Source organism: Rana temporaria, chromosome 2 (assembly GCF_905171775.1).
Source record: "Rana temporaria chromosome 2, aRanTem1.1, whole genome shotgun sequence".
Taxonomy (NCBI): Eukaryota; Metazoa; Chordata; class Amphibia; order Anura; family Ranidae; genus Rana; species Rana temporaria.
The window spans coordinates 532,217,703-532,232,468 of NC_053490.1; the positions used below are offsets into that span (position 1 = coordinate 532,217,703).

Genomic DNA, 14,766 nt, shown 5'->3' on the forward strand with positions numbered 1-14,766 from the left:
CTCTATAAAATGGTTGAGATTACTGACCTTTATGTCTGTACACGTCAATAAAAGGCCTACGGTTGGTTGGGGGGTTGTGGTTGTTCCTTCCATGCTGACAGGGCCGCCATCAGGGGGGTACAGGCAGTACACCTGTAAGGAGCCTGGAGGTCCCCAGGGGCCCGGATGGCAACCCCCCTTTTTTTTTTAGGTCCCCAGGGGCCCGTACCCACAGAGTTGTGCTTTTCTACAATATTACTTCATTGCCTGACTTGGATTCTCTGTGTTTACTACCCAGCACACCACCCTGCACCTTGCTCACAACTTGTTCACTCCCTAGAATGAGTATCAACAAAGACCATACTCTATATGGCCAAACATTTTTTTGGATAACAATAGAGATTGTTGTACATACCATGCCGAAACCATGGCCATTAATATGAAGTTGACCCCCTTTGTGGTAGTGACAACCTCCACTATTCTAGGAAGGCTTTCTACAAGATATTGGAGGTTGTCTGTGGGAATTTGTGCCCTTTCAGTCAAAAGAACATTGGTAAGGTTGGGTGTTGAGTTTGGATGAGAAGACTTGGATTGCTATCAGTATTCTAACTCATCTCAAACGTGTTCAGTAGAGTTGAAGTCAGGGCTCTATTAAGGACAGTAATGTTACACCACGCCAAACTCATAAAACCATGTCTTTATGAATGGTGTTCAGTAGGGTTGAGGTCAGGACTCTAGGAAGGAAAATAATGTTACACCATACCAAACTCATCAAACCATGTCTTTATAAATGGTGTTAAGTAGGGTCGAGGTCAGGGCTCTGTGCAGAACATCCGAGTTCCTCCACACCCAACTGGTCAAACCATGTCTTTGGAAATGGTGTCCAGTAGGGTTGAGGTCAGGGCTCTGTGCAGAACATCCGAGTTCCTCCACACCCAACTGGTCAAACCATGTCTTTGGAACTGGTGTCCAGTAGGGTTGAGGTCAGGGCTCTGTGCAGAACATCCGAGTTCCTCCGCACCCAACTGGTCAAACCATGTCTTTAGAAATGGTGTCCAGTAGGGTTGAGGTTTGGGCTTTGTGCAGGACACCTGCGTTCCTCCACACCCAACTGGTCAAACCATGTCTTTAGAAATGGTGTCCAGTAGGGTTGAGGTTGGGGCTCTGTGCAGAACATCCAAGTTCCTCCGCACCCAACTGGTCAAACCATGTCTTTAGAAATGGTGTCCAGTAGGGTTGAGGTTGGGGCTCTGTGCAGAACATCCAAGTTCCTCCGCACCCAACTGGTCAAACCATGTCTTTAGAAATGGTGTCCAGTAGGGTTGAGGTTGGGGCTCTGTGCAGAACATCCGAGTTCCTCCACACCCAACTGGTCAAACCATGTCTTTAGAAATGGTGTCCAGTAGGGTTCAGGTTGGGGCTCTGTGCAGAACACCTGCGTTGCTCCACACCCAACTGGTCAAACCATGTCTTTATGAATGGTGCTCAGTAGGGTAAAGGTCAGGGCTCTGCAGGACACCCCAGTTCCTCCACACCCAACTGGTCAAACCATGTCTTTATAAATGGTGCTCAGTAGGGTAAAGGTCAGGGCTCAGCAGGACAACCGAGATCCGTCACACCCGACTGGTCAAACCATGTCTTTATGGATGTTGTTCAGAAGGGTTGAGGTCAGAGCTCTGTGCAGGACACCCAAGTTCCTCCACACCCAACTGGTCAAACCATGTCTTTATGAATGGTGCTTAGAAGGGTAAAGGTCAGAGCTCTGTGCAGGACACCCAAGTTCCTCCACACCCAACTGGTCAAACCATGTCTTTAGAAATGGTGTCCAGTAGGGTTGAGGTTGGGGCTCTGTGCAGAACATCCAAGTTCCTCCGCACCCAACTGGTCAAACCATGTCTTTAGAAATGGTGTCCAGTAGGGTTGAGGTTGGGGCTCTGTGCAGAACATCCGAGTTCCTCCACACCCAACTGGTCAAACCATGTCTTTAGAAATGGTGTCCAGTAGGGTTCAGGTTGGGGCTCTGTGCAGAACACCTGCGTTGCTCCACACCCAACTGGTCAAACCATGTCTTTATGAATGGTGCTCAGTAGGGTAAAGGTCAGGGCTCTGCAGGACACCCCAGTTCCTCCACACCCAACTGGTCAAACCATGTCTTTATAAATGGTGCTCAGTAGGGTAAAGGTCAGGGCTCAGCAGGACAACCGAGATCCGTCACACCCGACTGGTCAAACCATGTCTTTATGGATGTTGTTCAGAAGGGTTGAGGTCAGAGCTCTGTGCAGGACACCCAAGTTCCTCCACACCCAACTGGTCAAACCATGTCTTTATGAATGGTGCTTAGAAGGTTAAAGGTCAGGGCTCGGCAGGACACCCAAGTTCCTCCACACCCAACTGGTCAAACCATGTCTTTATGAATGGTGCTTAGAAGGGTAAAGGTCAGAGCTCTGTGCAGGACACCCAAGTTCCTCCACACCCAACTGGTCAAACCATGTCTTTATGGAACTGGCCTGGTACACAGACTGACCCCAAACTGTTACTACAAGGTTGGAAGGTTTTAATTGTCCATCATGTCTTTGTCTGCAGTACTACCCTTCACTGCAATCACCAGAACCTATTATTTGGAGGTGTACCCACATTCTTGTAGACATTGGGGTTGATTTACTAAAACTGGAGGGATCGGTCTATATCTACAATTGTCATGATAGATTCTTCTATCTCCCAGGAGCTCCGATGAAGGCTTGATTCTTGAGCTCCAAAAATCAATGCCACTACAAAGAGGTCTACCACCCTGATGGAGTTTTAATCTATTCTGATTCGGTGTGCAGGGGAGATAAACTTGATGTGTTAATTCATTTTTGTCATAAAAAAGGTCAACATGTAGGAACGCCACTAGCTGGTTGGGAGCCTAGCCAGGAACTATGTCAGAGCGTTTTCACCACTTCCTTTAGACGAGATAAGAGGACCACTTTGGTTCCTGTTTTGCTCTACTCTTAGATTAGATCTGATTAGATTAGATCTGAGGAATTCAAGAAATACTGTAGTGTGACTTTTGCAAAACTTATGTTGCGCACACAAAAAAATGACTGACCTCTAATGCTATCTCAGTTACTGTGCAAGAGACTTTACCTGGTATCATCCTCCTGTACAGCGGTACTCAGACATGGACAGGGAGGGGCAGTATTGGGGCTAGGGTTGTCCCGATACCACTTTTTTAAGACCGAGTACAAGTACCGATACTTTTTTCCAAGTACTTGCCGATACCGATTACCAATACTTTTATTTAATCTCATGTGACAGTGGCACATGTGTCAGTATTTTTTTTTTTTTCCAATTTATTATTATTATTTTTTTTACAATGCTTTCCTTTTTAAAGGGGGGGGGGGGGTGTTGGGACAGTGTCATTGTGTTTTTTTTTTATTATTATTTTTATTATTATTTATTGCAATTTTTTTATCAGCCCTGTTGGGGGTCTGTGGTGAGATATCAGGGGTCTTAACAGACCTCTGACATCTCCCCTTCATCTCCATCTGCGCTCTCCATCCTGAGATATCGAGGGGGACGGCAGCACGGAGGGGGAGAAGAGAGGGGGACAGATGCACGGAGGAGAAGAGAGGGTGACAGATGCATGGAGGGGGACACGGAGGAGAGAGGGGGACAGATGCATGGAGGGGGACACGGAGGAGAGAGGGGGACAGATGCATGGAGGGGGACACGGAGGAGAGAGGGTGACAGATGCATGGAGGGGGACACGGAGGAGAGAGGGGGACAGATGCACAGAGGGGGACACGGAGGAGAGAGGGGGACAGATGCACGGAGGAGAAGAGAGGGTGACAGATGCACGGAGGGGGACACGGAGGAGAGAGGGGGACAGATGCACGGAGGAGAAGAGAGGGTGACAGATGCACAGAGGGGGACACGGAGGAGAGAGGGGGACAGATGCACGGAGGAGAAGAGAGGGTGACAGATGCACAGAGGGGGACACGGAGGAGAGAGGGGGACAGATGCATGGAGGAGGACACGGAGGAGAGAGGGTGACAGATGCACGGAGGGGGACATGGAGGAGAGAGGGGGACAGATGCACGGAGGGGGACACAGAGGAGAGAGGGGGACATGAAATCAGCATGGAGGGGGACACGGAAGAGAATGGAGGGGGACAGCAGCATGGAGAAGGACGGAGGGGGACTGGAGGAGGATAGGGGACAGTCAGCGGTGATCGTGTGTGGGAGAGAAGCACCGATCACCGCTGAAAGCCGCAGCGGGGGGTTTGAGAGAGAGGATGTCTGTCAGACTTTTAAATCTATACAGAGTGATCAGTGCTTGTAACTCCCCCACCGCACTGATTACCCTGACTGCCCAGGTATCGGGTGAAGCATCGGAGCACAAGTAATCGGGCAAATGCTCGGTATTGGTACCGATACTAGTATCGGTATCGGGACAACCCTAATTGGGGCCAATCAGATGAGCTGCAGGCACATGTGCTGGCTGAAGGGTAACATGACTGGTGCACTACTAGAGTCCTAGCTCATTACCCCTTAACTAAAACCACCTTACATACCCCTTAACCTAAATTAACAACACAACACCTTCTGGATTAAATGGCCACTAAAGGCCCCTTTATTAATTCCAAAAGGTAACATAAAATAAACTATAAAATAACTTTTTTAATAAATATATATAATCCTTTAAATAAATATATATATTTAAACACAACAACCTTTTTTTAACCCAAATAACTTTTTCCAAATATTACGTAAGAGGTTCCTGAGAGAAGGTAAACAAGGCTATGTCATGGGCTGACACCATCTCCAAAGTATTCTGGCCTCCAGCCGTGTTCCTACCAGCTCCGAGACTTGATAGATTCCTTCACTGTTCAGCCCGATTGACCACTAGCCCACTTAACCCGATAGGGAAGGTGCACTGCCCATCCCGAGAACAGGCCCCAAACCCTACCAACAATCTTTGATATATACCACCAATATATATCTACCCACCACCAACCAACCCTCAGGAACCCCATACCCCTGCCAATACCACCTGAAACATTAAAAACACATACCCATACCAGACAGACTTCCACTAGGGAGGGAGGGAGGGAAAAACAATCTGTGTGTTACCCCTTCTTGTCCTTGGCGCTGAATGCCTAGCTCCGCCCCCCTCTGCACTTATAGAGAGCTGCCTCGTGTAGCCAGCCCCACCACCTTAACAAATGCTGACCCACCTCACATCCTCTTCCTGGAGCAACCTCCTCAGCGTTCCCCCAGTCATGCGCCCCTCTGCCTAGGTTCCCTTTACCCCGGCCCCCCGGGGCATTCTTCAGTCTCCTGCTTCTCCTTCCATGTCCAGTCATAGGCTGGAGGTGGAGAGGTGACCAGTTTGTATTGAATAACTTTACCACTCAATGCCCCCAGATCAAAACAAGCAGGCCTAGCATGCAGCATAGGCCTGCCCAAATTTACCTGCCTGTCAGCTACCATAAAAAAAACTCACCTCTAACACCTACCTATGGTAGCGGGCGCTACACTTGCTTTGTGCACTGGTGCGCAGTCATGTTGGAACAGGAAGGGGCCGTCCCCAAACTGTTCCCGCAAAGTTGGGAGCATGAAATTGTCTAAAAAGACAGGCCCAAAGCAAAAATAAATAAATAAGCGCAGGGCCTCATGATTGGGGGGGGGGGGGGGGGGAGTTATGCAGGGCAGTACAGGGTTAATAGTTTAGTATCATGGGGAGGTCACAGACCAGGATTGGTTAGTTGGTTGGGATGGATGTGGCTGTGAATGGGGAGGATGCAAAGGATAGTTCCGATAATGCAGCAGACCCCCTTTGGGACAACAGGCGAGCAGGTATCCCTGCCCTGGTTCATTTGTGTTTAATTGTTGTTTTATTTTGTTTTGTTAAAAAAAAAAAAAAAGAGAGAGGTTTGGTGGATTAACGAGGAAGTGGTAACAAGTGAAGTATCGGTGGTAAAGTGTGTTTGTCCCCAAACCGGTGTTGTGTGGCTTGGGATCGTATTAACGCTGATACACAATCTGAATTTGGTCCTTTGGTGCCTCCCAAGACCAGCAACCTTTATATTACGGGGACTGAATTATGAATTGTTTCTGTTATAAGAAATTGTAATGTTCATTTTGTTAATAAATGGCCAACCTGGGAAGATTTTCTCCAGACTGGTGTCATTCGTTATCTGTTCATAGTTACATGTGTGGGAGGTTTGGGGTAGAATATGGTGGGTATCTGTGGTACCCTAATCCTGTCTTGGTATGCTGGCGCCTTAAGAGTTCTTCTTCACTGGAACTAAGGGGCAAGCCCAACCCCTTGAAAAAACAACCCCACACCATAATCCCTCCTCCACCAAATGATTTGGACCGGTGCGCAAAGCAAGGTCCATAAAGACATGGAGGAGCGAGTTTGGGGTGGAGGAACTTGACTGGCCTTAACTGGATAGAACACCTTTGGGATGAATTAGAGTGGAGACTGCGAGGGAGGCCTTCGCATCCCAACATCAGTGCCTGACCTCACAAATGCGCTATTTGGAAGAATGGTGAAACATTCCCATAGACACACTACTAAACCTTGTGGATGGCCTTCCCAGAAGAGTTAAAGCTGTTGTAGCTGCAAAGGGCGGGGGCGCGGGGCCAACTCAATATTGAACCCTACGGACTAAAGCCTCGTACACACGATCCAACTTTCTGCCCATAATTGTCTGATGGACGTGTTGTGTTGGATAATCCGACTGTGTGTACGCTCCATCAGACAATTGTTGGCTAAATTAACCACAACAAAAGTTGGCTGTTCATGCTCATCAACTGTTGGGCAATAAATCTGTTACATCGGTTTATCCGATCGCGTGTACGCAAGTTGGTCCAACTAAAATCTGATGTACAAACACGCATTCTCAGAACCAATGTTGAACCGATGTTAAACATCAGCCAACAATGGCAGAAGTTGCCTAAAGGGTGGCAGTAAAGACCGTTAAAACCACGTGGTTTGGTGAACCAAAAAAAAAAAACAAAAAAAAAAAAATAAATAAAAAAAATAAAATCCCATTTCCCTTGAGCTAGGATTCTTGAATCCTCTCTCACCCTACGCCCGCACCCCAGCCCTTGGTGACTGGCAACAATGGTTAAGTTGCGTTACTCTGCAGAAACCATTTGGGGTCTGAGACAATTCGCTACTACATTGCCTGCCGCCACCACAATAACCTTAAAATCAGATCAACTTTTGAGGTTCGATCATCGATCGATCATCAAATATTTCAATCATTCAACACAGCTCAAGCACATATCATGTGCTTTGCTTAACACTAGATCAGCAGTTAAACACCGATCAGAAATCCATGATTTCTTACTACAATACGATCTAGACTGCCTCTTTATCACGGAAAGTTGGCTGTCAGACGATTGCAACACCATTGTCGGAGAACTGGTGCCAGCAAACTATCGCATCTTAACGAAAAATAGAATAGGGCAAAGGGGAGGAGGACTGGCGGTGATTCATAAATCGCATATTGCAAGCACTAAACCGGTCCTTCAAAATCCTCTTCCTTTCATGGAAACCCTTACGCTTCAACTTCAAGCTCATTCTCAGGAGACCGTTCATATTCTCCTCTGCTATAGGCCCCCTGGGCCCAAATCGCAGTTGATATCAGCATTAACGGAGTTCATCTCCACCTACACCCTTAGCGGTAATCATCTTTTGCTGCTCGGGGATTTCAATTTGTGGGCTAACTCCTCACAGGATCCCATCGCGGATGCCTGCATCAACCACCTGGAAGGATTTGGACTTCAACAACTTATACGCGGACCAACGCATGCTTCAGGTCACACACTCGACCTAATTTTCAGACAAAATCTGAAAATTAATATTGTGGGAAATGAACCTTTGCCATGGACAGACCACCATGCAATCAGCTTCATAATCCCCAGAACTCCATTAGTCATGAAAGTACCCAAGCCGGTGACAATACACTGGGCTAGATCTCAGAGGAAGCTCCACTCGGAACTCTTCAGATCTACCCTGGGAAACCGAATTGGGGCTATTCCTCCTCAGTTAGCAGCCTCAGATACTTTGGATGCCATTAATGCAGCTCTGCTACAGTCAGCCGACTTAGCAGCACCAAAGCGCAAACTTCGCAGCCGGGAAAATAAGTCCAGCTGGTTCAATAACCAACTGTCGCTATTGAAGCAAGAGCGCAGAAGGGCGGAAGCCTCCTGGAAAAGAAGTCCGTCAGAAGACCACCTCAACATCTACAAAGCAGTAACTACGCGCTATCACAAGGAAATTTTCAAAGCCAAAAAACTTCACTTCTCCAGGGTGATTAACAGCGCACTGAATCGCCCACGCGAACTCTTCAGGATGGTCACCCAGACCATGAATCCTGGATGTCTAGAAGTCCCCACTTCAGACACCCAAGAGTTCTGCAATGAACTATCGGATTTCTTCATCGACAAAATTGAGAAAATTCGGGTAAGTATTCGGCAAAACAATACTCCACTCAGCCCCGTCTTCAATCAAAACAACGACCGAACGCCTCTACAATCAACTAAGTTCACTTTGGAACCCATCTCCATCGATACAACAAAAAAATTCATTGGCCTGCTGCGCGACAGCACAGCACCGAATGACATCATTCCCACCAAGCTACTGAAGGAATGTGCCGACATCCTGGCGCCTCCGATCACGCAGCTTATAAATCAGTCATTTAAGGAAGGCATAGTGCCTTCCCTGCTGAAAGAGGGCACAATCCTGCCGATCTTGAAAAAACCTAATTTGGATCCTATGGACCCAACTCACCGCCGTCCCATAACAAGTCTAAATGCTCTGTCCAAGATAATGGAGAAAGTGGTGGTAAATCAGCTGCAACAGCATCTGGACACCCACAACCTACTCGATCCATTTCAATCCGGGTTCCGTCCCGGACACGGGACAGAAACGGCCTTACTGAAAATATGGGACGATGCGCTCGAGGCCGCAGACGAAAGAGAATCATCTCTCCTGGTTCTGCTGGACCTAAGCGCTGCTTTTGACACAGTAGACCATGGACTGCTACTGAGACGACTAACAGAAGTCGCCGGAGTCTCAGAAGATGCCTTACCATGGTTCTCCTCTTTTCTAGGAAACCGATCACAAACAGTGAAACTGGGATCCTTCACGTCAGAAAAACGCACGGTGACATGTGGGGTCCCCCAAGGATCCCCCTTATCACCAGTGCTGTTTAATATCTATCTTCGTCCTCTCTTTGATATTATCAGTAGCCATGAACTACTTTATCACTCTTATGCAGACGACACGCAGTTGTATTTTCGCATCTGCCACAAAAAGGATCATCATCTAAGTTTAGAGAACTGTCTCTCTTCAATAGAAAACTGGATGACTAAGAGTTATCTCAAACTCAATAGTGCTAAAACAGAACTCTTTATCTTCGATGCCAGTCGGAAGAAAACACCGACAACAAACTGGACACCATCTCCCATCCTGGGACAAATCATCGCCCCTAGCTCCAAAGTCAAAAGTCTGGGAGTCACGTTTGACACCTTCATGACAATGGACGCACAAATAGGGTCAGTAGTCAGCGGGGCGCACCATTTGATGCGCCTACTACGCAGACTGATTCCATTTATTCCCAAAGAAGACGTAGCAGTCGTGGTGGGATCTATCGTGAATTCCAGACTGGACTATGCAAATGCCCTTTACCTCGGGCTACCCAAGTACCAAATCGCTCGTCTCCAAGTCGTACAGAATACGGTCGCTAGACTGGTGACTGGGAAAAAATCTTGGGAATCAATCTCACCTTCACTGAGATCCCTTCACTGGCTGCCAGTGAAAGACAGAATTGCATTTAAAGCACTCTGCCTGACACATAAGTGCATCCATGGGAAGGCTCCTAGATATCTATGCGACAAGATCAAACCGCACAATTGCAGCCGCATTCTGCGTTCCACCGACCAAAATCTGGTCAAGGTTCCTATAACCAAATACAAGTCCAAAGGAGAAAGAAGGTTTGCTTTCCAGGGCCCCAGGCTTTGGAATGCTTTACCAACCAGCATTCGGTTGGAGCAAAACCACCTGTCTTTCAGAAGGCAGATCAAAACCCTGCTTTTCTGAAAGGCATGAGATACTAACAACAAGCGCCCAGAGGCGATTCAGTTCGCATGTGCCGCGCTATATAAGTTTTTCATTCATTCATTCATTCAACGTTGGTTAAAAATGTTGTGCCGTGTGTATGCAGAACAAGTTCACGTCCAATGCCCGTCGGACCAAAATCCACGGAAAAGTCGGTTGGAAGTCCGATCGCGTGTACGAGGCATAAGACTGGGATGCCATTAAAGTTCATGTGTGTGTAAAGGCAGGTGCCCCAATACTTTTGGTAAAAAAGAACTGGCTCCAGGGAAACCCATTGGGTTCACGTATATTTGAGTCGGATGTGGTTCAAAACTCATCTAATTCGTATGTATATGTGAACCGATCCTAACTAACCTGATCCTCCGCTCCTCCATGCTGCTAGACTGGTTCCCGAAGTGTTTTATCCCCCATGCTCCAGTGGTCAAAGGTCCTGACATCATAAAGACCAAGGACGAGGGCTATGGACCCTTCCTCAGACATGAAGGCATTGAAGAACAGTCTGGGAGAGTGGGGCCCCGGCAGAGAAGAAGACTCCGTCTGACATGAGACTTTGACAGAGATGAGGCTGCGGGGAGCAATTACAGGAACCATACTCTGTATCTGTGTCCGCGTCCAGCGGGGAAGGGAGGTGGCCGACAGTGGCAAGGCTTTCAGCTGCTGGACGGACCACAGATACAGAGTATGGTTCCTGTAATCGCTCCCCGCTGCAGCGATCCCCCTCACTGTTCAATGTAGGCAGCGCTGTCACTCCCGCAGGCCGCGGCTGGCTGGGGCATCGGACCCAGGGACAGCGCGGGTCCACCAGCTGCCCACGCTACGCCAGTGCTCCTCTTCCTTCAGTAGGCAAATTAGGAGGTCGTGGGGCCCCTGTGAGCGCGAGGCCTTAGGCCAGGGTTTCTCAACTCCAGTCCTCAAGGCGCCCCAACAGGTCATGTTTTCAGGCTTCCCATTATTTTGCATCAGTGATTTGATCAGTTTCACTGCCTTCGTAATTACCACAGCTGTTTCAACTGAGGGAAATCCTGAAAATATGACCTGTTGGGGCGCCTTGAGGACTGGAGTTGAGAAACACTGCCTATAGCCCCATACACACCATCAGATTATCTGCAGATTTTTGTCTTCAGATTTACCAAAACCATGTAGTACAAGGGCCTGCCTGATTGCATACAAATTGAAACTCTTAAGGTTTGACCTCATATTATATGGTTTTGGTAAATCTGAAGACAAAAATCTGCAGATAATCTGATGGTGTGTATGGGGCTTTAGGTGACCGCCTTATTTGCCTAATTAAAGAGCCGCCTCTGAGTGGGGGGTCGGGTAAGTTAACCCTAGACCTACACAAGCTGTCAATCCTAGCATTGCGAGGCTTTGAAAACCCAACGGAGGTTCTAACCTGTAAAGTCAAATGTTTAAAAAAAAAAAATGCTGTGAATGTTAGAATTTAATTAAATTTGTATTAATATTATTTTAATTTCCCACAGCCGATCTACGATAATGCCGATCAGAATTACTGCCTTCGTTTTAACACTCTCTACGATGGTTTACCCCTCGGTGGGACGATGCAAAGCCAGGTGTGAGCCGAGGACAGACGCCAGACAAAAACTTTCCTGCCTGCAATGGCCAGAACAGCCAATGGGGATGGAGGACGGGATGTTGGTGCCACCTTCCTGGGGCAATGGCTTTCCTAAAACTGCCATTGCGTCGTCCCCGGCGCAGGCGCTACAACTATTTTGTACCATCAATTAAAGAATGTTGAATGCATTAAAGACAATCTGTGAATTCTGAGCCATGCAGAGAAGTTCACCAACTGGACTTTCCACCAGGGGACCATAAATGGATGGAGACCAGTATGGAATGAGCCAGAGATAGACATCCGTTGTTGATTTAATGTTATATGTCATATATGTGAATATATATTTGCTAAATGTAAATAATGTGAATAAACCTATAACAGCTTGTTAAAGCTTTGAAAGGCTTTGCCAGCAGCAGTGTTGCTCCTTCATTGGCCAAAACCAAAATCGCAGTTGCCGACCAGAGGGCACAGTGGATTGCACGAAAGTGATATCAAGTCCAATTCATGTAAAAAAAAACATAATTCTGCAAAATGTAGAACAAAGCTGTATAATATATATATATACTGGCCCAGATTCTCGTACATCCGCGTAAAATTGTGCAGGCGTAACATATCTGATTTACGTTACGCCTCCGCAACTTACACGGGCAAGTGCTGTATCGTACATCCGCGTAAAATTGTGCAGGCGTAACATATCTGATTTACGTTACGCCTCCGCAACTTACACGGGCAAGTGCTGTATTCTCAAAGCACTTGCTCCGTAAGTTGCGGCGGCGTACCGTAAATCGGCCGGCGTAAGCCCGCCTAATTCAAATTTGGATCAGGGGGGCGTGTTTTATGTAAATGTAATGTGACCCGATGTGATTGACGTTTTTCCCGAATGGCGCATGCGCCGTCCGTGGAATTTCCCAGTGTGCATTGCTCCAAAGTACGCCGCAAGGATGTCATTGCTTTTGACGTGAACGTAAATGACGTCCAGCCCCATTCACGGACGACTTACGCAAACGACGTAAATTTTTCAAATTTCGACGCGGGAACGACGGCCATACTTAACATTGTTACGCCGCACTTATGCCACCATATAGCAGGGGCAACTATACGCTGGGAAAAGCCTAACGTAAACGGCGTAACTTTACTGCGTCGGCCGGGCGTACGTTCGGGAATTCGCGTATCTACCTAATTTGCATACTCAACGCGGAATTCGACAGAAGCGCCACCTAGCGGCCAGCGTAAATATGCATTTACGATACGACGGTGTAACACAGTTACGCCTGTCGGATCTAAGGGAAATCTATGCTTAACTGATTCTAAGAATCAGGCGCATAGATACGACCGCGCAATTTAGAGATACGACGGCGTATCTGGAGATACGCCGTCGTATCTCGTTTAAGAATCTGGGCCACTGTGATATATATATATATATATATATATATATATATATATATAATCTCCCCCACTCCTCCTTTATCTCTATGATAAAGAACACTTCCTGGACGAAACGCGTTCAGCTCGAAGACTCAATCACAGGTGCCTGAGGGCCTGGTCCACATATTACCTTTAAAGTGTAACTATTGGCAAAATAAAAGGATGTAGTCTAATAACATTGGAGCAACAATTTTCGTTCTTCCCCACTTGTTACATCTTTTTATTATCTATTGATCCTGATAGTAAATCCATTATTTTTCCCACTTCTTTAACCAGCCTAGCTGTTCCGTATAAGTGGCAGTTATAGTTACAGTTTAGTTGGCAAAGTGGAAGTTCCACGAAAGTGATGCCAAGTCCAATTCATGTAAAAAAAAACATAGGGCCAGATTCACATAGAATTGCGGCGGCGTAACGTATCGCATTTACGTTACACCGCCGCAAGTTTTACGGGCAAGTGCTTGATTCACAAAGCACTTGCCTGTAAACTTGCCGCGGCGTAGCGTAAATCTGTCCGGCGCAAGCCCGCCTAATTCAAATGGGGCGTGTATCATTTAAATTAGGCGCGTTCCGAACGTACTGCGCATGCTCCGTTTTGAAGTTTCCCGCCATGCTTTGCGCGAAATGACGTTGCATCAACGTAATTTTTTGAACGGCGACGTGCGTTACGTCCTTTGCTATTCACGGACGACTTACGCAAAAAAAAACTTAAAAATTTGACGCGGGAACGACGGCCATACTTTAACATGGCAAGTCTAAATATAAGCCAAGAAATAGCAGCCGTAACTATACGCCGGGCAAAGCCGACTAGCGACGACGTAAGAGAATGCGACGAACGCGCATACCTTCGTGGATCGCCGTAAAAAGCTAATTAGCATACCCGACGCGGAAAGCGACGCAAACTCCACCCAGCGGGCGACAAAGTATAACACCTAAGATCCGAAGGCGTACGAAGCCGTACGCCTGTCGGATCGAAGGCAGAAGCCGTCGTATCTTGGTTTGAGAATTCAAACTAAAGATACGACGCAGCAAATTTGAAAGTACGCCGGAGTATCAGCAGATACTCTGGTGTACTTTTTCTGTGAATCTGGCCCATAGTTCTGCAAAATGTAGAACAAAATACAGCTTTGTTCTACATTTGGTAGAATTATGATAAAAAACACTGGTTGGACGAAACGCGTTCAGCATTAAGACTCAATCACAGGTGCCTGAGGGTGTGTGGCCTGGTCCACATATTACCTTTAAAGTGTAACTATTTGGCGAAATAAAAGGATGTAGTCTAATAACATTGGCACAACAGTTTTCGTTCTTCCCCACTTGTTACATCTTTTTTATTATCTATTGATCCTGATAGTAAATCCATTATTTTCCCACTTCTTTAACCGGCCTAGCTGTTCCGTATAAGTAGCAGTTATAGTTACAGTTTAGTTGGCAAAGTGGGAAGTTCCACGAAAGTGATGCCAAGTCCAATTCATGTAAAAAAAAAAACATAGGGCCAGATTCACATAGAATTGCGGCGGTGTAACGTATCGCATTTACGTTACACCGCCGCAAGTTTTACGGGCAAGTGCTTGATTCACAAAGCACTTGCCTGTAAACTTGCGGCGGCGTAGCGTAAATCCGTCCATGGCAAGCCCACCTAATTCAAATGGGGCGTGTATCATTTAAATTAG

General features: G+C 47.0%; 1 protein-coding gene across 1 annotated transcript in view; it reads left to right on the forward strand.

The window, feature by feature from the left end:
- Positions 1-12,073, forward strand: part of LOC120928054 — a 56,679-nt gene extending 44,606 nt beyond the window's left edge. Inside the window, exon 5 of the mRNA XM_040339132.1 lies at positions 11,580-12,073. Within this exon, the coding sequence (XP_040195066.1) occupies positions 11,580-11,675 (96 nt within the window). The 3' untranslated portion in view covers positions 11,676-12,073. The remainder of the gene's footprint in view (positions 1-11,579) is intronic.
- The last annotated feature ends 2,693 nt before the right edge of the window (positions 12,074-14,766 follow it).